This window comes from Hermetia illucens, chromosome 5, assembly GCF_905115235.1.
Source record: "Hermetia illucens chromosome 5, iHerIll2.2.curated.20191125, whole genome shotgun sequence".
NCBI classification, from domain to species: domain Eukaryota; kingdom Metazoa; phylum Arthropoda; class Insecta; order Diptera; family Stratiomyidae; genus Hermetia; species Hermetia illucens.
This window is the reverse complement of record NC_051853.1, coordinates 36189593-36214436: the sequence shown is the minus strand read 5'-3', so window position 1 is coordinate 36214436 and position 24844 is coordinate 36189593. Positions and strand designations below refer to the sequence as shown.

General features: G+C 45.3%; 1 protein-coding gene across 1 annotated transcript; it reads right to left on the bottom strand.

The window, feature by feature from the left end:
* Positions 1–12620: 12620 nt before the first annotated feature.
* Positions 12621–24704, bottom strand: LOC119657149 (WW domain-binding protein 11). The gene is made up of 8 exons (XM_038063926.1): positions 24564–24704; positions 24340–24465; positions 24174–24271; positions 23811–24083; positions 17814–17987; positions 17252–17753; positions 12905–13100; positions 12621–12843 (listed from the first exon to the last, which is right to left on the bottom strand). The coding sequence occupies exons 1-8, from the start codon at positions 24625–24627 to the stop codon at positions 12663–12665; spliced, it is 1614 nt and encodes a 537-aa protein (XP_037919854.1). The 5' UTR covers positions 24628–24704; the 3' UTR covers positions 12621–12662.
* Positions 24705–24844: the final 140 nt, after the last annotated feature.

Here is a 24844-nt window from a genome sequence, read left to right as displayed (position 1 = left end):
TGGAAGTTCAGGCCCCTGACTACCTCACCAACAAACCACGATTCTTGTATAAGGTATATAAATGTCTTGTAGCTATTGATCCGACGACTGATAAGTGCAATCGCCGCTTTACAATGCTGCAAATTTATTTGGGAAATGTGGTAACTTACCTACGCTTCAGATGAAGATGCCGATGGCTGCACGTCCCCTTCAATGGTTTTAGGAGCCTACACGGTCCGTAGCCCGTAGAGCCGGCAGCCCGATTTATCCTGAACCTTGTTAACATCGGGTGCGGGAAAGCCGATAGTGAGAAAAGTTCCCGACCTATCGACTCTCTCTCGTGTTTTGCTGCCCAACAGAATCCAGGTGGAAGTGTTGAGGTTATTCTGCACACCAAGTTGTTCCAGAACCCCAGCACTTTTTTAACGATGGCAGCTCAAGGACCCCTTTCAGGGTTAGCAACGCATCGTCCCACACAGTGTTCAGGGGGGGGGGGGGCAGTACTGCCTGAGCCACTCGTTCGTGTCTTCATCGGCAGAGTTTAGCCGTAACATTTCACGGTATACACCTACCGACTCAAAGCAGGAGCGAGGGTGTAGTCCTTACAGCTAGAAGGAGTTTCCTCCTACGCTGTTCGCACTGCTCAGTATCGTAACGGGATGGATTAGAGTTGTCATACATGACCCATCCATCGGCTTCGAGCCCTCTTTGCTGCCTTTTGCGTCGAAGAGTTTGGATCGTCCGAGGGCTGGTGCCGCTTCGGTTTCCCCTTAACCGCAGGTACCCCGAACGATCCTTTCCCCTCAACCTTGGCACGGCCCGTGGGTTGTGATTTGCCTTGAGTCTAGACTCAGGTTCTCCGTCGATGTGCTTAGGATTGCCCCCGGTTTAATTGTATTTGTTTAAAAGGTCTTTGTTTTTGTTTTTTTCATAATTGGCTACCATGGCCTCAGTTTTATCGGAGAAAGTAGGTCCATCTAGGCAGAGCCCCTTTTTGTCGAGACGAGGCTAGTTGAAACTGGGGGTTGCCTGATACCCAGAGTTCAACGTTTACGGCCACATCTTAACCCCTGTGACTATTCAACTCTTGGGACGGTAGTCACACCTTCGCTTGGGGTTTTGATTACCGCTTGGCTTCAGGTGTCACCTCCTGTTTCCTGGAGGATCTTCCTTACTGAGCTCCCTCACGATGACAAAGTAGGTAATCGTCGAGGGAGGAAAAGACGTTGTTTGAATTATATGCATAATTCTACACTAAAAGTTGCATAATTCAGCAAATGGTCACACGACTCCCTCGCGGTGGCCGCTGGAAACTGTCTTCGGACGGGCCAAGGTAAGAGTGTGCGGCACCGGACTGGGAAGACCGGTTATGTTTGGTTTCTGGAATGTGCGCACCCTCCTCGACAGCAGTAGCTAGAGTCCTCAGAATGCTCGCTTTCATTTTTGTCTGAACTCTGGGAAATCATTGCCAGTTTCGATGCCTTCATCCTCGGCGGTGACCTCAACGCGAGGCACGAATCTTGGGGCGACTCAGTTAACAACGAAAACAACAAAGTGCTCTTCGATTGGTTTCAGTCAGGCCCATTCATAGCGCGGACATCATTAACATAGGAGTGCCATCTTTCCCTCGTGGGTCTTCTTTCCTAGACGGCGTTATAATATGGTCCAATCTCTCAGCATGTGTCACTGGCCGCTCCTCTTTGGCAGGCCACTCCGACCATCAGGCCCGCAGTCTTTCTCTGGATCTACAGAAAATTCTCCCTTCACTTCACCATCCGCATAAATGCAGATCCTTAAATCTGATAAACTGGGACGATTTCCAACGCGACTTAACCAGTACACTGGGTGCTCCCTTGGAGTAATCGCCACTCTAATGGTGAGCCGGATATATACATACATGGGGGTCAAGCAGTGCACTGCAGGATAAACTGACGCGGAATATAGATCCCTGAGACCAACCTAGGGCGATGTGTGGCTTTTCAGGGGCCAAGCCTCTCGTCTACCAGGATCGTTAATGAGTGGTGATAGCCACACCCTGTACGAGGTGACCATACTATTAACAAAACACTATGGATCTAGACTAGTGAGTCGAAAAACACCTCCCCCAGTCCAGGGTGATATGCGAACCGTGCCCGTTGGATAGTATGCAGTCGGAGGTAACTGAGTGTATTCGAACGGAGCCTCACTGATACCTGGTCGCCCTAGTGAACACGGCGGACCCCTAGCTCGTGGGGATCATACGTCAGAAAGGAGACAGGTCTCAGTGGTGCAGGTGTTAAATGATACCTGCGCTACCTGAAGGAAGACCCGAAACAAGAAGAGGCCCCTAAGAAGGGTCAGGATAAACCGAAGCCATCTTTACTGGAGCCGAGAAAGCCGGGAGCAGCAGAGATTAGCCCGCATGAAGGGAATACTCCCAAAAAATTCAAACCTGGGCCCAAGGAGGGAAAGAACCTGGGCAGGTCAGGGGTGAAGGCAGGACTCAGGAACCCGCCATTAGCTATGCTAGTGCGGTCAAGGGCATTCGACTGGCTATACTGCCGAAACCGTTTCCCAAGCAAATACTCACTCGTGAGGACCAGGAAACCATCGAAGACCTTGTCGTCAGGCAGATGTGCAAGGGATGGACTGCGAAACTTTTGTTCACCGGGATACGCTTTCGACCAGGCCATATACGGGTGGACTGCGCGACGGAAGGGAATGGAGAGTGGACTAGGACCATAGTTCCTAAATTGCCAGGCTGGGAAGGACCAGAACTATCAACATGTGCTGGGGATGATATACCAGGAGCACACATGGTCACCGTCTTTCTCCCAAAACTCGCGACAATAAAGACGGAAGATCTCATCGTCATCATCATCATCAACGGCACAACAACCGGTATCCGATCAAGGCCTGCCTCAATAAGGATCTCCAGACACCCCGGTTTTGCACCGAGGTCAACCAAGCCAATATTCCTAGAAGCTGTCTGGCGTCTTGACTTACGCCATCGTTCCATCTTGGGCAGAGTCTGCCTTGTCTTCATTTTCTACCATAGATATTGTCCTTTCTTTCTGGGCTCGATCATCCATACGGATTAAGTGACCCGTCGACCGCAACCTGTTGAGCCGGATTTTATCCACAACCAGACGGTCGTGGTATCGCTCATAGATTTAGTCATTATGTTGGCTACGGAATATGTGGGGAGCCAAAAATTCTTCGGAGAATTCTTCTCTCCAACACGGCCAAGAGTACGCAATTTTTTTTTTTCATTTTCTGGCTGACTAAGAAACCTACTCCGAACACATGGTTTACTGGATGGCCGCTATGTTATATGGCGTAGCGGCTCTCCTCCAGAAAAGCGGTCTCTGTCAAACATATCTTCTGCAAGGCTGTTACATCGCTCCTATATTGGGACATAGTATCGACTAGCTGTTTGGCAGCTCCATCTCTATACAGGGAGCGCACGTTCTATGAGAAAATGCGTAAATCATTATTTCGTTGTCCTTGCCGATTTCGTCGTTGTAAAGTCCATCCTTTCCGAGGCTCGTTCTGTGGCTTTGGTTTTCTGGGTTAGGTTGTCAGCCCTACCCAACCCCCGTTTTCAGGCGCGGGAGACTCGGGTTCATCCTTCTCCGCATGCAGCTTTTCGCTAAGAAAGAATTCCCAGCGGTCACCATGTGAAGGTGGAAATAGGGTTTGGTAGTAGAGTTGTTGGTGTTGGTTCAGCTCTCTGAGAAAAAAATTTCCGCTTCCGTAGACTACGGCAGCCACTTATTCAGAGCCAAATCGCCAGCAGACTCCCCGGAAGGGTTGAGCTTGGAAGACTCTTACCTTTGCCACTTTTTCCTCAGCTGCCGGACTGATATAGTCAGAATAGGTCCGTTCGCCTCCTTCTTTACCTCCCTAGAAGAAGTCGAACTTGCAATCACCCGGTCCAACAATAAAAAATCTTCGAGCCCGGTGGCATCTCTAACTTCGTCCTGCGGAAGTGTACGCCTACCATCAGTGAACGTCTCGCCATCCTCTTCAACAACTGCCTGAACAACAAACACTTCCCGGTATCATGGAAATCAGCCCTCCTTGTACCTATCCCTAAGATGGGGTGCTCGGGCGATCTCAAAGATATGAGGTCTCTTTTCTTTCCAATATTGGAAAAATCGTCGAACGTATTCTACTAAGTTATCTCAATAGACACTACTCCCCCATCATTCCACTTAATCAATTCGGCTTCGAAAACCTCACATCCACCGGGCAGGCAATTCTGTATCTGCAAGACGATATCCTCAATCACGTGGAAAATAGAGATTGCACCGTAGCCTGCGCCTAAGATCTGTCTTTTAGACACTATGGGGAAGACGTTGGAGAGGGTGATGTACAATAGGCTGCTTCCGTTCGTCAAGCTAGCGGGTGGTCTATCGGAGTGGGAAGATGGGTTTCGTAGAGCGCGGTCCACGGTTGATGTCATTGAAACGGTCGTGGATCTGGCCTGGAAGGCGTCGGCCGCTGGTAAATGCTGCGCGGTGGTAACGTTGGATGCCAGGAATGGCTTTAACTTAGCCAACTGGGGTTGGATTAAGGACACCATGGCTAAACTGAGTGTCCCTGGTCACTTAGCTCGGATAATCGAGAGTTACCTTTCGGAGAGACTTCTTTGGAGACGGACCGAAGGAATATGTTGTGACTGCAGGTGTTCCTCAAGGCTCCGTACTGGGGCCCCGGCTGTGGCACATAATCTATGATGGAGTGCTCGGCCTCCGCGTGCCAAGGGAGGCAACATTGATTGGTTTTGCAGTAGTAGTAGTTGTGAAAGACCACCAAGAAGATAAGACGGAGGCGGTACGAATCGCAGGAAAAACAGCATTGTCAAAATCCGCGTTGGTAATTATGAGGTCGTTTGAAAATCGATCATTAGATATCTGGGTGTAATGATCGATGCCAAGTTGAGCTTCAAGGGGCACCGGGACTATGCTCGTGAAAAGGCAGCACATGCTAGTTCATCTCTAGCAAGAATGATGCTAAATAGGGCTGACATCTAGTCGCCGGCTGCATATCGCAGCGGCAGTGAAATCCATCCTGCTATACGCGGCTCCAGTCTGGGCGTGCGCACTGGATAACACCGTGAACCAGAGAAAGGTAAGTTCGGCATACCGGCCTATTGCATTGAGGGTGTGCAGTGCATATAGAACGGTATCAGGTGAGGCAGTGTATGTTATCGCGGGAATGATTCCCTTGGATTTTCTGACGAATGAGGCACACTGTCTCTACCGGAGAAGGAGGGTGCATCCGGCCAAAGTGCATGCAAGCTTCCTAAAAGCCACTAGGAAGGAGCTGTACAGGAGATAGCAGCAACGTTGGGATAATCCCAAAAAGGGCCGCTGGACCCATACACTGATCCCGTGTATTGAGAGATGGAGAATTAAATTACCATCTAACGCAGTTCGTTACGGGACGCAGTGTCTACAGGAAGTACTTGCATCGCTTCAGATTGGATGAGTCTCCAGACTGTCCCGAATGCGCCGCTACACCCGAGGACCCGGAGCATGTTATGTTCCGCTGACCGAGATTCACGAATGAAAGATGGAGGTTAAACGACGCCCTCAATGCTGTTATCGGACCCCATAAGTTCGTGGAGGAGATGCTGAGTTCCGCAGCAAACTGGAGTGCGATAAGCGGAACAGTAACTGCGATACAGGAGAAGCTGGAGGAACTGGAACGATGGTGTAAACCAGAGCCCTCCTCGCGAAGCTATACTTCATGGTGGTCCCGCGAGGATATGGGCGAAGAAGTGGAAGTGGTTTTAGTGGCTGAGAATCCCACACACTGCTGTAACCTGACCCAGCATCGGCTTTTAAGATTTCCACCTCTATCCATAAAAAAAACATTAAAGTTATTGTGATGTTTCCAAACTCTAGTTATGCCTTACATATTTTATCTCTGGTAGTAACAAAGTTGTCACTATAAGCAACATGGGAGGTCCAGCTGATAATTGCAATGGAATGTTTTCTTTTAAATAATGTGGCAAACATGTCGGTTATAAATAAAATTCAGTTATTTTGAGCCGGACATTCCGCTTGATTTGTTAAAAACAGGTTACACGAGGTGCACTTTTGTGCAAACAATTTTCCAACAGAAAAATTCAGCTCCCAAAAAGGTCAAAAGACCGATCACAGGAGTAAATCCAATAATGCAGACTATTTTCGAGAGGAGTTAAATTTTAATCATCTTTCTGCATGGAACCTCCTAAGGACAGAAGCACGTCAACTATGTAAGACGAGGCAAGGCGCGACCATTTGAGGCAAAGACACTATTTTAATCAGTTCTAGAAATGATCCTTGAATACCAATGTCGACGGTGATCTAGTGATCGATATATCGAGCGGCCAATATCCAACGTGATCATCTAGTTCCAAGGAAATCGGGAGAGATCTAAAGGAATTTATGTAACTCTCTCACATTCCGATGGATGTTTTCATCGTTGGAATGCAACCGACTAAGGAGCTACCGAGGGTACAGTGTGCGATTGAAACAGGCAATCCAATAAATTTCGGAGGAATGATATCGGATCAGGTGATCGAGATTTTATCGAAGGCGTTTAGATGAGGAAATGGAAGTTTTTGAGCCCCGAATCTAGTAGGGTCAAAAATAAAGGACTATTCGAAAGGATTCCATTTTTCCGCCAAGATCATACCGCGTTGGTCCCAATAGGAGATAGTTTCAGACAGTTCAATTGTTGCATTAATTCAGCCCCAAACTGTTCAACGATTTTTTGCTCCTCCTTAAGGATTGGCAAATATTTAATTACCGGAGCAATGATTCAAATTAAACTATTCAGAATTTTTTCCGGTCATTCTGATAAAAATGGATTTTGTTTTTAGTATCGAGCGCCGAAGCTGTTTTGCGAGTTTTTAATTTAGGAATGCATTAAAAATGCGAGACTGATCGCTCAATGTGATTTACCACACAGAGGCTCGTTCTTATAGCGTTGGCAACCGCGATTGCTTGGTGGGTATTGGAGCTCCGCTGGCTCCTGTGCTACGGCAATTGTAGTGGAAGCAGACGCGAAATAAACTAATTTTAATATATAAATATAACGAGCAAAGAATCCTGTTACAGCACAGTTCAAGACCGTTGCAGCTTGTTAGCAAATAGGTGGAAAAAATGTAGGAATCCTGAACCCTAACAATGAACTCAAAGGAGTCACTATACCACCTGGTTGTGGGATAAAAATATTTGAAGCCTCGATTGAATAGAAAAAAGAATTCAAGGTCAGGTACGGATGAGAAGGATTTTATAAAATCCTGTATACCAGGGCCGAGGTGAGGTAGCGTCTGATGAGTTGCCTCTGTCCCGGACGAAATCAAGCAGACCCTGCTTCAGATGATGTGATTTTGTAAGCCAGGACGACAGACAGCTTTTAGCCATATTCAATTGGTGGACCTCAGGACAAAACCGGAATGTCTGGAGTTCCGAATGAGGATGATGAGGAGAAGTAGCTCTACTACGATTCGGAGGAAGGATCATAAGTGTATCAGGTAATTGTAGTATTCCACAGTGATCCGTTCTTCGAAGATAACGTGCATACAACGGCACAGTCGCTGCTACTACCAGACTGGCTTTGTAAATAACATGTTGATCATGGCACAACACCTAAAGAAGCTCGGCATCTTCGGAAATGAAACAATTTCAGAGATTTGAGAACAAAGAAATTCTTCAAAGAAATGAAAGTTGACGGAGAAATCACATCCGGATCCGAGTACCAGGAGACATTCACCTGGGATTACGTATTCTTCTAAGTTTGTTATCCTGCCTTGCATAGTGCTGAATATTGCCCCAGAATATGTATGAAGGCTTCATTGCTCTCTCGATAGGACCTGCAAGCAGGCGTGGTTCGACGCAAACGTCAGACCAAACGCCTTACGTGCACACCGCGATGCTCGCGAGTAATATCGGAACGTAGCTAGCTGTCGGACTATTAGTTTGTGGGATAGAGTATTTTGAGTGAAGCAACTTTTGTTAGTTTGCAGGAAATTTGTAAAAAGGAATTTCGTGTGTTAACAAAGCCTGGTTTACTAAATTTAAACGAGGCAAAGTGACAACCGAAGGCGATGCACGAAAATCTGTGTTGAAAACTATGCAGGAAAGCCTGGACCCGAAAAAATCTCTGGCGCGGGAACGCTTTTCTGTTCTCCCTTGTCCCGTCAGGCTTGTCTCTAATTCTATATGGCCTGGAATCTACCAGACCATATTATTCGAGTTGAGCGTAACATTTTCTGTGATGGGCTGGATGCTCACCACTTCTCTAGATCAGTAGAATAGCCGTGCGATTGGTAAAAATGCCTTCTTGACATACACTTCTCTAGCTCTTTGCTCTACTCACTAACTTGCGCAGGCCACGAAGCATGCTAACCAGAAAGTAGAGAAGTTACCTCTGTACGTCGGGTCTCACCCTGCGACGTAGTAAATCCGCCATTCTCTTCCGTTAAGGAATTCTCCGGTCGAAACGCTAATGGACGCATAGTTCTAAGGTACCTGTCGAAATCTTCGCCTCGCGTTGAGTTCAAGGATATCCGAGTCGTTTAATGGGTTATTGAACTACTACCGGAGAGGCTCTCGAAAAAAGCTGGATTCGATTCGTCTGGTCAAAGGAGAGTCAGAGCCTTGCTTCTCCAGATATAAATCTCCGAGCCCAGATGGCATAATGCTAGTCATGCTACAGAAGCAGCAGGAAAGGGTTGTGCCGGGGCTTGTTGAGATTTACCGCAGCTGCATGTCTTTAGGATACGTACCACAGTCCTGAAGACTCGCACGAGAGATTTTCATACCGAAAGCGGGCAGGCGCAGCCATGAGTCCGCGAAGGACTCTAGACCAATCAGCCTCACCTCTTCTCTCAAAGGAAAATCCACAGGAATCGCCCTCCACGAGGTAATTGGCACGTTTGAGCGGTCACTGCAGTACAAGCAGTATACCCTAGCTGTCTTCTTGGATATAGAGCTAGCTTCCAACAACGTTAGTACCAACGCCATCAAGGAAGCCTTGACCAGTATTGGATTGGAGGGGTATCTTACGTATTGCATTATATCCATGCTAAGTACCAGGATAATCTAGTCAGATCTGGGAGGCAACCACTTGACCAGACCTGTGAACAGAAGCACGCCCCAAGGTATTGCCATCTCTCCGGTGTTCTGGTTAATAGTAATGTACGAAATTTTATGAATCTTGGACAGCAGCGGGGTGAAGGTAGTGGCGTATGCCGGCGACTTGACTTAGTGTCAAGGATGTTTCCGTCCATTATGAGCGACATCATGAAAGGACCGTTGGGAAAGGTTTGCCAGTATAGCTTTCTATGCTCTCAATGTACTCCTGCATCTCCTCCCCTTAGACCTTCACATTAAATACGTTGTAGCATGCAGGGCTCTCAGAGTAAGTGAGTCCGGATGTTGGGCAGCGTCCTACGGCCACAGTAACATCCTAAACGAAGTACCTCGGGAAATCTGGGCATTCCCCACTAACTATGCCACACGCAAGCTGAACTTCACAAGAAACTTTGCTGTGGAATTTCCAGCCAGGGCAAGGTGGAAGACCGGCGGCGTGTTGCAACATTATGACACAGTATTCTTTATCGATGGATCAAAAATGGAATGGGATACATAGTGTATCCCAGTCGTATGGTCTGTCAGGTTTCGCCAGTGTATTCCAAGCGGAAGTACTGGCGATACTGGAAGTCTGTCGATGGCTGGAGCGTGATCCGAGCCCCAAGCGTAACATAGCCATTCTAACCAACAGAGAAGCGGCCATCAATGCCTTGTGCTCAACGACGATATCCTCCAGGTTGGTCGCACAGTGCAGAGACGCGTTGAACAGTCTGGGCGACACGATCAAGGTCACCCTCCTCTGGGTTCCCGGGTATAGGAACATAGAGGGGAATGAGCGAGCTGACGGATTGGCCAGGTGAGGTTTTGTTCTTTGGCAGCCCTTCGGTGGATACAGTCGGTGTCTCGCTGGCGGCTGTCAAGGACGGAGTCTTCTCCCACTACTTAGCAGCCGTGGACCTTAGATGGCGAAAGCTTACCAGCTGCCCCAAGTCAAGTAGGATTTGGATCCCTTATAACATAGCTCGATTGCGAGAGGTTCTGTGCCAGATGCGTGCAAAAGCTTTCAAGATTACGGAGGTCTGCACGGAGCACTGGCCCATAGGGGACCATGCCGCCAGACTTGGCATACCCTACAATTCGCATTGCCGAAGATGCGGAGAAGGAAGGAAAACCCTCATGCTCTTTCTATGTGATTGCCCAGCTCTAGCTAGAGTCAGGCTCCGGACACTGGGTAAACCATTCTTTGGGGACCTCAGAGAGGTTTCTAGCTGCAGGGTGGGAGAACTGCTTTCCTTTGTGAATGCTATGGGCTGGCTCTGAAGATCAGAGGCGGCTGGACTCTGTCTGCCTGCTCTCATAACAGCAGTCACGGTCTTAGGAGTTTGTGGCATCAAAATGGCACCCCACAATTGGGCTCCTCGGAGCGGTCATTGATACCTACCTTCCTACCCTACATCTTTAACCTGAGTCGATACCAGAGGGCGGCTTTTTTGTGGTGGCACCGGAAAACGCTGTGGATGTAGAAGGCGAATGTTCTGAGAAGGAGATTATTATTGCTTAAGAGGTTGCAAACAATTCTAGCGAACGTACATTATAGGTGGTTGCCAATGCTGAATTGAACAAGTCTCAATTGGTACTGAGGCCGGGTAGTTCAGAGGTATACAAGCACGTGTCGATGGAGCACTAGAGTCGAGCTATTGACAGGCAGACTTTCAGGGTTGATGTCACCATTTCTTTTGGTTTTTTTTCGGGATGGCTCTATCCTCTTAGTTGCCTCCAGCCGGATGATCTTCGGCTATCGCGTAATCCACAAGTCGTTACATCCTTCTACCGGCCTCTCAATGGTAGCACCGCGAGACGATATAGTTGCAATGCTCTGAAGTTCTACGCAGGGAATTATTACTTGCTGAAATGTTACGACCAATTCTAGCAAGGGTAGTGCCAATCCCAAGTGCCCAACAGAGGGTTGAAATGCTGAGCTGCAAGAGACTGAATTGACACCTGATTAAATGTTTGATTTGGTAACACGAGATCCGAGATAGCCTTCTAGAAGTGGACTTTCAGGAAAGTCTCCTTAACGCCGGAATATTTGGGCCCTAATAGGAGTTTCGTGCTGGTTTCCCAGCGCAGAAATATTTCAGGTTGCTGTGAAATTACATTTTCCTTTAAACTTTAATGGAGGTTTGACCTATGTAGTTTTTCGGAAACCATCAGCTGATACACAATTAGGCCTGATGAGAAGAGAGACCCGTTTTTTTTTCTTATAATTTCCACCCGGGGCCAGAATTTTCCGAATGATTTAATCTTGGGCAAGATCGGACATAAGCACCATAGCGACGAAGCTGCGCCTACTTTAGAGTAGAAATGTATTAGCCTTGAAAATACAAAAAGCAGAACAAATGAATAATGTACGCAAAATCTTTCGTGGTAAAGAAGAACGAAAAGCAATTGTATGGAAGAAATACTTATTGCGCCTTTATTATTACCAAAATTAACCACGTTTTATATTCAATTAAACTCAATCCGCCTTTGTTTTGCCTACGACTGACCTAGAAATAAAGTTATGTGCATATCTACAGTTAACGCAGTGCCAGTGATCAGAAGCAAACCAAACGCAAGGTGCCCTCAATACCTTTTAACTAAACCAGGATTCGGTTTCGGAGCACGGTCATCCTGGACGAACCAAGTGTATGATTCTCTAGCTGTGCGACCACCATGGACAAAATCACCAACCAATTACATAGTAAATCAAATGCCATAAGTTGTACCACGTCAGTCATTATCGGACGCTTACCGTCTTAAAAAACCTGTTCCAGAATAATTTTACATTATCTTATTAAAGAAGTGACGATCAGCAACTACTCTGTCATAATTCGATCATTTGCACTATTAATGATCGTAATCGACGTAAGTACAATGCATTCCGTGGTGGATCCCGGTTTTTGCTACACTAAGGCGGGCCCGGATCTCGTCACATGTGGACGGACTTTGGATTTGTCACGAGTGTATGGAGGAATCTCGTCTGAGAACCAGAGCTATTCTCATGGAATTACATTTTCTACACTTCTTCAGGACCGGCGAAATTCACAAAAACATGTTCTCCTTCGTGCGATCGTTTATATTCGTAATTAATTATTGCATATTATCTCGTTCCCATGTTGCGCATGCTGGTGGTGCCCTCCAATAACGTAATTGTGATTTGAATTTAAATTGTTGGAGTGCTTTTGGTGTTTTTGTCAGTTTGTACTTTTAGACAATTATGAGATATATGATAAATATAATGATGAATTTTTCAACAGTTTCCCGATTCAGTATTGAAATAACAGATATGGCAGCCAGGAAACCAGTTTTGGTTGTTGTTTACAACTCAATGAAAAATCTGAAGCAATACCGAGAAGAGCGTCTTTCCTATTTCAGTTAATTTGTCTGCTCGATGGATGCCAAAGAAAAACAATTCATCTGAAGGTAAAAATCCCCAGGGACTACAGCAACGCTTTCAATTCAATTTCACGGCGGGGCACACATAAGATCCCCTTCGTCCACGTCTCTCAATTAAAACATTTGCTGTTTTAAAATTAATTCTTTTATTATTTACAATCTTGACACACTTTACAATAATCCTTGCATTTCTCGCATAAACTGCATGTAGGCATCATCTTTTGTTGCTCCTGGGTTGTGTTCCATTTTCTTAACCTCTTGCGCGGGTTTGTTGGGTTTTGGCTTCTTGTAGTCCTCCCGTTTGACACGCAATGCTGAAGGCACGAAACGGGTGACGTCTGCACTTAAATTTCTGTGAAAATCAGATTCAATGAGTATACACGGTTTAGCAATGGTTGATCAAATAGACGAACCTGATTTGCGGCTTAGCTGTGATCGTTGTCACACCCTTAGAGTCCTTGGCTTGTGTACCAAGCTGTCCTTTTGGATGATGATGCATAAGACGCGACGGAGGGAGCCCAGGTGGTGGCCCGGGTGGCATTCGGATACCTAATCGTGGTGGCAGACCTCCTGGCCCGCCCGGCATTCCTGGTCTACCGGGTGGTGGTCCTGAAGAAAGTAAATTTTTGTTAAAAGAATAAAGTTGAAGAAGAAAATAAATAGGAGAAAGAAAGAGAGGTCTAAAAAATTTCAATGGCATTTAGAATGAAATCCAACAAGACTCATAGACAGCCTCAGAAAATCATTCGAGTAACAGTACCAGATTTATCTTCTTTATCCCGTGCAGTTATGAACTACTTCCGAAATAATGTTTAGACGAACATCTTACGCTCAGTTCTATATACGTATGAATCCCGTAAATGGTTGCTATTTACCCCTTGGTGGAGTATAGCGCGTCAACCTCACCTATGCGCAATCGTTCGTGGTTATTTGAAATGCCCTTCAACTCCTCCCACGACTTCCTGAGACGCCTGTACCTCCCCTCCACTGTTCTGCGCCAAGTGCTTTTGGGACGACTCACCCGTCGACCATCTTAGGAGAGTGGATTCCACTACATGGCTAGCAATAGGATTTTCGCCCCTCTCTTAAAGTCTGACATATCCACTGATACTTCCGCCTTCCGATCAAAATGCGTACGAGTGCCAAGCCTGTGCGCCGGCCAAGTTGTTCGTTTGAGATAGTGTCAGAAGATTTTGAAGAATTTATTTCCAAAATTTGGTTAAATAGGTTTAAATTGGCATCATTTCATACGCCGCTAATGACCTTGCTTGAAAATTTGACTCTGTATATATTGAAAAAGGATGTTAAATGATAACCGGAGTTTGAATGAGCTTCTCGACAATGGTATCTAAGGCTCCCAAAATGCTCGTTTTTTATCGCCTGAGCAAAAATTCCGGCACTATAGACTGAACATTCTAGGCCTCAGCGAAGTGAGATGGAAGGACTGTGGTATACTTATCTCCGAATCGAGTTAAGGAGATTCTATGAGCAGGCAGTTCGGGAGAATTGTTGTTGTTTTTAATTCTGTTTGTCCCCTGGGGCCCAGCAGGCTAACATTCCAAAAAGGACCTGATACTACCCACAAAGTACACAAACAGGACTAATGGCAGGCACTCATCCTATGTTGCCAGCAACACACTATCCTTTACCGTCAAAAAAATCCAAACATAAAAGGATTAATTTAGATTCTTTTCGATTAGCCGATACATTTAGAAACGCATGAGTGTCAGAGCCTGCCCGAACAGACTGGACATGTGTTGCAAGCTTGTCAATGTGATGATGCCAACTCCTGTATGAGGGTTCCTGAACGGTCTTTAGAACATTAACAAGAGAGAGGCTTTCTAATACTAGCCCCAAGTTGTTGGTTACTGTTCAAGACTATGATCATGCCAGTCCTTATGCATTTCTTGGAGAGTTTTTAACAAGAAAAATTGAACAGAGGGTTGGTCCCCCAAATTCAAAACGGATTGTTTCAATGGAGGCCACATATTCTGAATAACTAGCTCGAGAATTTTGATGCGTACTGAGTCACCGACAAAAGTGCGGAAATGTAGAGGCGGATCGTCTAACGTGTATTGATTACTGCAAGCGTGGATAAGCGGGACAAGCTGGAATACATGGCAAAATACATTAAGTGCAGCGTAGGGAACGCTTTGGTAAAAAGGAGCTCATAGCGGAGGTTAGCTGCGCGACTAACAAGGGCTCACTACAGTATACCGCAACACGAAAGAGCTTTAAGGTGGCCATAAACCTTTCGGAGGTTCTTTGAGAAACGTTAACGGCAGGCTTCTTATCCCTGATGATGAGCAGCTGAAAAGGTGGAAGGAGCACTTTACCACTATTCTGAATCGTATAACATTGGGGGAACCTCTTGTGGACGATATTTACACTTATTTGTAAATTCCGAGAGATAGAGAGAGAAATCTTTCCCAGTGGATTGAAGAAAGGGATAATCGTTAAGATTCCGAAGAATGGCGCCTACCTTGAATGCGACAACTGTAGTGGTGCTTCCTGGTATTACGAAGGTACTAGGTAAAATGAAATGCATCAAAGAACACCTCGAAAGCTTGATCGATTAGAGCAGACTGGTTTCCCTCTAGGTCCTCGACTTGTTCCTCATCGATTTCGAGAAGGATTTCGACAGCAGCAACCGGAAGTTTACGTGGAATGTTCAAGGACATGCCGGAGTAATATCTCATGTGCTATATGGAGAAAATTGAAGTTCAAAGGGGAGTCCGCTAGGATTCCATTTTCCCACTCATACATTTTCTTCCCGATATTGGTGATGTCCTTCATGCGTATTTAGCTGGATGATGTAAAGACATCCAATGGATTATGCCGTTTTTCCTCAAACATTTCGGCTACACAAATGACATCTGTTTGTTCTCTCATTGAGTCGTAGATCCTCCATTTGGCAGATTTGACCTACCAAGAAAACTCATGCTCTCAATCCGACTGGTCATCGCATTCTACCGATTTGCAATAATGGACAGAACAAAGCTGTTTTTGCATATGGCAGCATCGAATTTGATGTCATCCGACGCATTAACAGCGCTAGATGTGATTTCGCTGTTTTGCTTTAAATGTGGAAATGGAACTATCTCAGAATCAAAGCCAAGTTGATGCTATTCCGCGCCAAGGTTCTCTCTGTTCGGCCTGTGACTACCTTAGGGGAGCCTTCGCTATTTTCAGGTGGGGTGGTTATGGGGAGCCTATTTTAGCTTCCAAAGCTGTTTCGCTCGAAATGTCTCTCTCTAGGTTCAAAGCTCTTACTGTTCAAGACTATGATCTTGCCAGTCTTTATGTATTACTCGGAGAGTTCTTAGCAAGAAAAATTGCGAACTCTCTTTCGAGAGAAGAATCCTCCGAAGAGTTTTTGCCTCCCTACCCCTACCCTACGATTCCGTAGCAAATATAACGACGAAATCTACGAGTGGTACCACGACCCACTGGTTGTGGATAAAATCCGGCCTAACAAGTTGCGGGTGGCAGGTCACCTAATCCGTATGGATGAGGTTGATTCAACCAGGAAGGTCGATTTTGAATTAATAAAAGGGAGCAAACACCACCTTGTAACCACTTCGGTCACGCTGCTCTTAGGGCAGAGGTGAGGCAGCGTCTCATGAGTTGCCTCTGCCCTGGACGAAACCGCAAGTCATAAATTTTGCAACTTGGGTGCTTGCCCAAAGAGGAGGGTTCCGTGGACCACAACAGGGAAAGCATGTTGCTTTCCAACTGGTCCACAAGTGGATGACGGACTTAGGAAGCCCTTGACTCTTAAACAAAAGTTTAAGAAGTTTTACTTTATGCGTTTAATTCGCTGGGGCTCATCAAATGCTCTCGAATACGTATGGCTATAAGTGAAAGAACGTCGAAGACTCGTGCCTAACCCAAGAAGAGTTGGCAGAATCATTGATGTATCTCATGCAACCGATTCCAAGCGTTTATAAGCCCTGGGAATGGTTCAGAAGCAAGGAAATAGGGCGCATTACGAGTTGAAACCGAGGGACGTTGAATGTTTGCTTGCGAACAGCTGCTTTAAAGGCAAAAACAGAAGGGATTTCTGCACCGTGTCGTGTCTGGGGACGAAAAATGTGTTCACAGGGTTTGCCCGGTCTGGAGTTCAAAGGACCCTTTACACCTGCGAGCCTGTATAACATGGAGGCGCGCAAGCTCGTGTCGACGGAACACTTCAGTGGAGCTTCAATATCTGCATACGATTCTTCACGGTTCATTTCGCCAGCTTTTTAAGCTTTTGGGAGAGCTCTCCGCTCTAGGTTGACTCCGGCCAATCAACCTTTCTGTTAAGTCAGTAAGTCATCATTCTTATTGAAAATAAAATAGAAAAAAATAATCAAAATGAGGCTGTATGGCTCCCGTATGCTCCACAAAGGAGAGAACAAGAGACACACATAAGATGAGACAAACTCCGGTTTTGCCTAGCTGCGGTCATGGATCTCTTTGAGCCCCTTGACTTCTGATCAAATTCAAAAAAGTACTAAAAGACAAGACCATATAAATCATTTAAGACTCCGAATGAAAATTTACTTGAAAGTTCAATATTCTTTATAACTATGGTAGAGTTTCTAGAAAATGGGCAATCCACGTGAGAGTACCGAATACGAGATTCAGAACTTCTACGACACCGCTAAACTGTTCAAGGAGGGATTCATTATTTTTAAAATCCTTTGAAGACAAAGTGAATATAATCAGAGGTACAATGGAGCATATAAAACTTGAAAATTTCCAATAAAACATACCTGGTGGCATACGAATTGCCATTCCCGGAATGCCTGCTCGTGGTGGTGGCGGCCTGAATAACATAGCTGGCGGTAAACCCATCGGAGGTGGCGGAGGTCCACTAGGTAACGTTATAGAATGCGGTGCTAGAGGCGGAGCTGGTGCTGGAGCAGGAGCGGGCGGCAAAGGTATTGATGGTGCGATATCTGTTCTTTTGTGCTCCTTGTGGTCACTTTGATCTGATTTGTCACTATCAGAATCATCATTGCTTGCATCGTCGTCATCGTCACTCGACGATTTAGTGCTCTTGTCGTCATCATCATCATCCATATCGTCATCTTTGTCGCGCTTCTTCTGTACATTTTCCATTTCCTTCATAAATTCATCAATATTTTGTCCAGAAATTGCTAACATTCTTTGCTGTAGCGAAGTTGGCTTCACAACATCACTCGATTCTGATGAACTGGAGTATTTCGCGGGAGATTTTCGGCCTTCATTGTCTCGGCTACTCTTGCGAGAGTCCTATTGATAAAATAATTGGATTAGGGTGGAAGTTTTTTTTTCTAAAATACTCAGCTTTACTTTGTACTCGTCGGCAAATCGTAAAGACTTGGATTTCTTGGATGGTGGTGGACTGTCATCCTCTGCATCTGTGTCTAACTCACTCATTTCGTGAAGATCCGGTGGTGGTCCAGGTGGGCAACCTGGAGGCTCTTTTTTCTTCACTTCGGGTGGTTTTTCCTCGGGTTTTGGGATCTGAAAAAGAGAACAGAGATGATATATTTTTAGAGCGCGGCTTTTCTTAGTACAATTTTCATAAAAGGTTGATAAACATCTCCACGAAAAAAAAAATTTCAGGCAATGACGGCTTTACGATTTCTTACTAGGGCAGAGGTAAATCGTCAGACGCTGCCTCACCTCTGCCCTGGGAGCAGCGAGACCCAAGCGGCTCGCAGATGTTAAGTGCTCCTTTATATAATTCGCAGAACACAACATGACTAGGAATTATATATAGAACGAAGAATTTATTTATTTATTTAATGAAGATAGCGGTGCAGAAAATAATATCAAAATTGGCAGAGCAGTTAATAAGGCAATTACAGAGTTTGAAAAGGATACACATATCAAGGATGATGCGGCATTGCTGCAAGGAAGGAGTCGTGACGGATAATCAACCCGTGGAAGGTTCTTTTTGTAAAGCAGGGTCCGGGTGTATTTGTGTTGTACAACTTCAAGAGTGTGGCATCGTTGACAATCTCTCCAGGTTTTTGGAGCAAGGAGAGAAAAGAGTGATAGAACGGTAGTTCACTGCCAGAGAAGGGTCTCCGCTCTTGAGGATAGTGATGATAAGATCGCTTTCCAAAGATGAGGAAAATAGTATTCTTAGAGACTTTTTTCTTGAAGATTAAAGAGGGAGGAAATGTATTATCTACAGTTAACAAGAAGGAAGTTCATCGCGACCAGGTCCAACATTGGTGTCAAGATGACCATTGAGGAAACTAAGGAAGCTGTAAGGAGAGTAATGGCCAGGAATTTAGAGCAGTCTGCATATATAAGAGGCGTATAGGGCGCACTGGTTGAGGGAAAAAACACGGAATAGAGAAAGTCGCAAGGTTGTTGTGAGGAGTTGGCAGTAGGATCAGCAAAATTGATGGAAGAAGCGAGGGAGCATCGAATGAGGGACTAAAAGGGTTTCAAGTTATCGCGGGAAGGGTCGGCTTCGATGCCCAGCAAGTATTCCTGACGTGCTCTTTGGATTATCAACATCGTCGGTCGGCGCTAATCTTAGAAGTCCGAAACTTCTTCTACAATGCAAGGGTCTCCTTGATAAACCAAAATGAGGTAAAAATGCAAACAAGCAAGAGAAGAATGGACATAACCGCTTCACTTTCAAGTGGGGAGGTTGTTGGGAGGAATGGGAAGGCTAGGAAGATTAGGTCAGTTGACAGAGGAAGGTGAAACTCTCCATAGAGGAAGAAAGAGAAGGAAAGGACTTTGACAGTAAAGGGTTCTGACAAACTGTCAAACAATCCTTCGTACAGATAAGAAGGGCAAGCAAAGGAGACGCATACACACGACACAATGAACGGGAGGGAGTTAGGCGAGCAAGCACGTATGGCAACACATTCATAAGGGGAGCCAGAGGAGGAGAAGACGTGTTCGGCGCGGAGTGTATCTTTAATTGCAGTTAGGTTCCCATCAGGGGACTTACGTGTTGCATTTCGGTCCCTGCCGCAGCGGAAAGTGGAAAACCCTTCGGGCAGCTCAGAGTTTAATATGGTATCGTTCAGCCAGCTGGCAGTGATACCGATGGCATGATGGTGAGCTAGCACGGATTAATTGAAAGCTCCCAGCTCTGTTCTTAAGCACCTAACATTGTGATAGAACAGGCGAACTAAATATGGAACCTAAAGTAGGAAACATGGTATGGTTGAGGCTATCGTGTGTATACAGATATCATGCAATCTTCCATTTGAGAATGTCCATCTTATAAAAGATTTAGCAATGCATTCGCCAATGTGACATTCCTATTTGGAGCTGTACAACCATCACTATAGATAATGGCCTTCCAATTTTCAAGTGAAGTGAGCGTAAGGTGTTAATCAAAGATTTTACTAAAATGCTGGTGAAGCATTCAATATAGCTGGCAGACCAACGCAAAAAACAATACTGTTCTCTGACTTGTCTTTGTTCTAGACGAGCTCCGTCTTTCCTTTGGATACGAGCTTATAAATTGTCATCCATATATCCAAGCTAATGAAATGGACAAAGATGTTAATTGCGAAATTTTGTTTTGCAGCTGACTTCCAACTTAACATGGATAATTTTCTAATGTTGAAGGTATTCAGGATCATAGTTTTACAAACTCGCAGCATCTTATTATCTGCTTTGAGTTGATAAGGAACATTCTCTTCTAAACTTAAAAACATCCAGTCTAGCACGAGGTAATTTTATAGGCAGCACAGTAACTATACTGTCAATATAAACTCGCTTTTTTCCGGCCAGCTTCTTGATTTTACTCTGCTTTTTTCCCTAGTAATCTTTTACCATTGCTCTGCCTCTTTCTTCCAAAATATCGGACACTAAACTCGCAGAAACACTACGAAAATCTAAGTAAAATCACATTAGGGAGTTAGCTCCTTTGCGTATGAATAATTGTATCAATGGAGTTAACCGAATTTTGTGAGGCCGTCTAAACGGTATTTAGACCGTTTTTTACCAGGTATTTGTGGTTGGTTTAATCTGTCTTTGAATTTTCTTTCGTAATCATAAAAAAAATTATTTCGCTAAAGAGTGGAGTTCGATTTTTAAATTAGGGCGACGATATATATGGTTGTCTTTCACCCCACGCGATATTGCGCTTCAGCTCAATCCACGACTTCCCGAGACGCTCGCACTCCTCCTCTACTGCTCTGCGCCAAGTGCGTTTGGAGCGACTCGCTCGTTGGCCAACTTGAAAGAGTGGATTCTGCTGCATGGCATAGTCCGTAACGCAATTGTCGCCACTCCTTAATGTGTGACTTATTCACTGCCTCTTCCATCTTCCAATCATATCGCATACGAGTGCGAAGCCTGTGCGCCGGCCAAATTATTCGTTCGAGGTAGTATCAGGCCAGCATACTCCGATGATACGACACAGATAGGTATTGACGAAAGCTTGGAGTTTTTGAGTAACAGTGGAATTCACTCTCCGTGTGCTGCTCCCATATAGCAATACTGAAAGAACACTAGCACAGAACAATTTGAACTTGATCTTAGTGTTGAAATAACTGCATTTGCAGATTTTAGACAGGGCAGCGAAAGTCAATCTAGCGCTGTTAATGCGTCGGGCAACATCTAGTTCGGTGCCGGCATCGGCAGAAACCACGCTTCCTAGATATACAAATTGATGGACGCTTTCTATGCTCTGTCCATTAATGCAATGATCTGGCAGACTGAGAACTTCGGTTTTGTTGGTTTTTATCTTCAGTCGAACTCTACATGCCTCTCTTTTCAAATTCAGAGTCATTTGGCCAAGGTTTATGATCCAGTGAAAGAGCAAACAGATGCCATCAGCGTAGGTGAGGTGTTTGATGAAAGATATCATCGTCCATTGAATTCCTCCACGTCCTCTGGACAGAGCAACATGAAGAACATCACCGATAATAAGAAGAAATAATATGGGTGACAGGATGCAATCCTGGCGGACACTGCTTCGGGGCTCGGAGATTTTACCTCGTTGCAGCACGTAACATTTTGCGTCATCATATGTCGCTCTGATAATAGCTATTAGTTTCTCCGGAATGTCCCTTCAACGTAGGGCACTCTAGATCCCTGTTCACGCTATCGAAAGTTTTCTCGCTCTCTCTTCTAAATTCCGCGCACTGTTATAAAATGATCCGTAGGGTGTTGATATAGGTGTTGCAGGAGGATCCGGATCGGAAAGCAGCCTGCTCTCAATCGATCAAGCTTTCGAGACGTCATTTGATGCGTTCCAGGATTATTTTAGCTATTATCTTTGCGATTGCAGGGAGCACGCAGACCCTTCTCCAATTGTCACACTCAAAATGGATGTCCTTTTTTGGAATCTTAACGATCATCCCTCTTCTTCCACTCTCTTGGAAAGGTCTCGGTTTCTCAAGTTTTCGGTAGGAATGGAAGCAACCGATCTTTACTAACTGCAGGTACAGCGATAAACAACTCTGCGAGGAGACCGTCAGCATAGCGGCCTTACTCCGTTTGTGTGCATTGGTGACCGAAATTATTTCTCTTCTGCTTGGAGGAGAAGTTCATATGCGCATGTTACTGTGGCTAGTCATTTCATCCACAAGAGGAGGAAGCTCAGTGGATGTAATATGGTTGAGGACTCTGATGAAGTGTTCTTTCCACCTCTTCAGTTGCTCATCATCGTGGATGAGAAGTCGACCGTTAACGTCCTTCACAGGATCATCGAAAGATTTGCGACCACATGCGATCATTGCGATCTGCGGCATCTTCTGCTTCCCTGACCAGCGCAATAGCAAACTCTCTTTTGCCACAGTGCACCCCTACGTTGTATTTCGCCGGTTTTTGCTCAGTATCGTCATCACTTGCAGCGATCAGTAGAGACTTCAATCCGTTCCGGTCATCGATCCGCTTCTACGACTCCGCAGTCAACCAAATCTTATGATGCCCCTTCAGGACGTGGTCGCATGACCTGTGCAGCAACCGAGAAAAGATCATTTTGATGGCCCAATGCTATTGATATTCTCAGGCATGTTACTCAGTAGATCTGCCGCTCAATCAGCAAGATAGCTCTCCCAATGTCGAGCGACAGCTGGGTCATACAAGCGCTCGATGTTGAACTTAGGGGGTCGCAGCTACCCAACCCTGCGAAATGTGGCAGTCACAACACACAAGCGAACGTAAGCGAACATCAGATGATGATCCCTTTCGAGGCCGATGTTAGCGCCTTTCTTGTTACGCATATGCAGAAGTCAACTCCTCGATTGCTCGTGTGGTGTCGGTCAGTTGAAAACCAACTGGCCTTAAGGCAGGCTTTGCTCTCCTAAAAACAAACAGTCAGTTTTCGATTTTGACGCTGTTTGCAGGTTGCTACCCCACAAATTTATATCCCTTTTAGTCGCCTCTTACGACAAGCAGGGAAAGCTTTAAGTGTATTCGTAACTCAGCTCACAGGGAACGCAGATCTAGATACGAGGTTAGACAATTAAGTAATGAGACTGATTCCATAAAAATGGTATATTTAAAAATTATTCTACAACTCTGCCATCCACTTCAAAGTAGTCTCCTTTGGCAGCTATACAGCGATTCCAGCGCGTTTTCCACTCTTCGTAACATTTTTGGAACTCGTCGACTGGGATGTCTGCGAATACCCTCGTCACGGCCGCTTAGATGTCCATAATAGATTAAAAATCGGTTCTTTGACCACCGATTTTGTTCTAGGGAACAAAAAAAAGTCACAGGGTGACATTTTCAATCAAGCTGCGTGGGACCGTTTTCCACTTATTCCAAACAGTCTTCTGCGACGGTCATTCGATGCTGCTTTTGATCCTCAGAAATGTTCTTTGGAACCATCTTCGCGCGAAACTTTCCCATCCCGAAATCGTCTGTTAAAATTTGATTGTTGTTCATGCCCAGTACCGAGGCCAATATTCGAACTGCTAAACGCCGATCTTCGCGGATTAGGGCACGCACGCGCTGCGCATTCGCGTCAGTTCGCACCTGGACTGGTCTCCACGTTTTCACGCCCCTCTTTAAACTCCACATGCCATCGAAACACCTGGGCATGACTAAGAGCACTATCAGCATGTGCACTTTTACAATTTTTGGTGTACGATTCCAAAGCTGTGTCGCCCAATCTGGTATACAATTTTATCGCAACGCGTTGCTCATTTCTCCATTTTCGTAACGAGCACCACCAACACGACACAGCAGGCGAACTAAACAAGCTAGAGCGATGGTGAATATATCAATGGAGAGGGGAAGGATGCCGGGGAAAGGAATTTTAAGATTGCAGATTTACCACTTTCGTATAAAAACACCAAAACCCATTTCATACTCCAAGTACCAATCTTCTGGTTCTTGGTTTTTACTTACCACTGGTTGCTTTTCCGTTGGTTTCTTTAGAATTCCAGGCGGTTGTCCTGGAATAAACGGCGGAACAGGCAATGCGGCTGGTATAGGAATCCTCCCTGGTATTGGAAACTGTGCTCCCGGCCCGGTGGGTAGTTGGGGCAGCGGAATCTCATCTACTTGAACCGTTTGCGCGTGCTTCACGCTCTCATAGTATTGTTGCTTCTTGAGTCTTCGTTTCTCGTATTCATTCTCCTTCCGCTTCAATTCTGCCCAGAGTTCCGGATCATCGTTGTGCTAGGGGAAGGAAGAGAGTCAGTAGCTTTTGATTCAAGGAAACAAAACACTTCCACAAAGCGGAAAGTAGAGGTTAATCTGGATACTCACATAAAGCCGCATCACACGATCGAATGTTTCCTTTAACTTCTTCCGTTTCTCTCTTAGAACTTTTTCATTCAGGGGTGATGGTTGCAAGACATTATATTCTGGAAATTGGAGGGAAATATCAGTTTTTGCTCAATTTTCATGTTGTGCCCACAGCTGCGGTGCTCACCCATTTCATCAATTTTCTCCATCTCTTCGAGAATCTGTGCTGGATCTTTGCCTTTCAAAACTGCAGCTCGGACCATCTGCCGTTGCTTTTTATTCTTCTTTAACTCCTTTTTCCTTGCCTCTTTTCCTGTAAGAATGAAATCGAATTAAATATGTAAAAATTTTGTTCAAAAGGAATGTCTGCTTGGAATTCAAAGATTTTGTTGCTTTTGCTGGGATACTTACTGGCTTGATCTGTTGGATTCATATATTTACCACTCTTGGTGGTGTTAATTGATCGACGACCCATTTTGCACACCTATTAATTCACTTTATCCCATTCAAAAACAATTGAAACTCCACCGGACTATCGGCGAAATAAATACTGTCTGGTGCTAATTGACAAGTGAAGTTGTCAATGTCAGTGTCATTCCGGATAGGCGAAACTGGTTGAATTGGAAAGAAAAAATATATTTTTGAAAAATATTTTAATTGTGAAAATCTAAGAACTTTATTTTTATTATTAA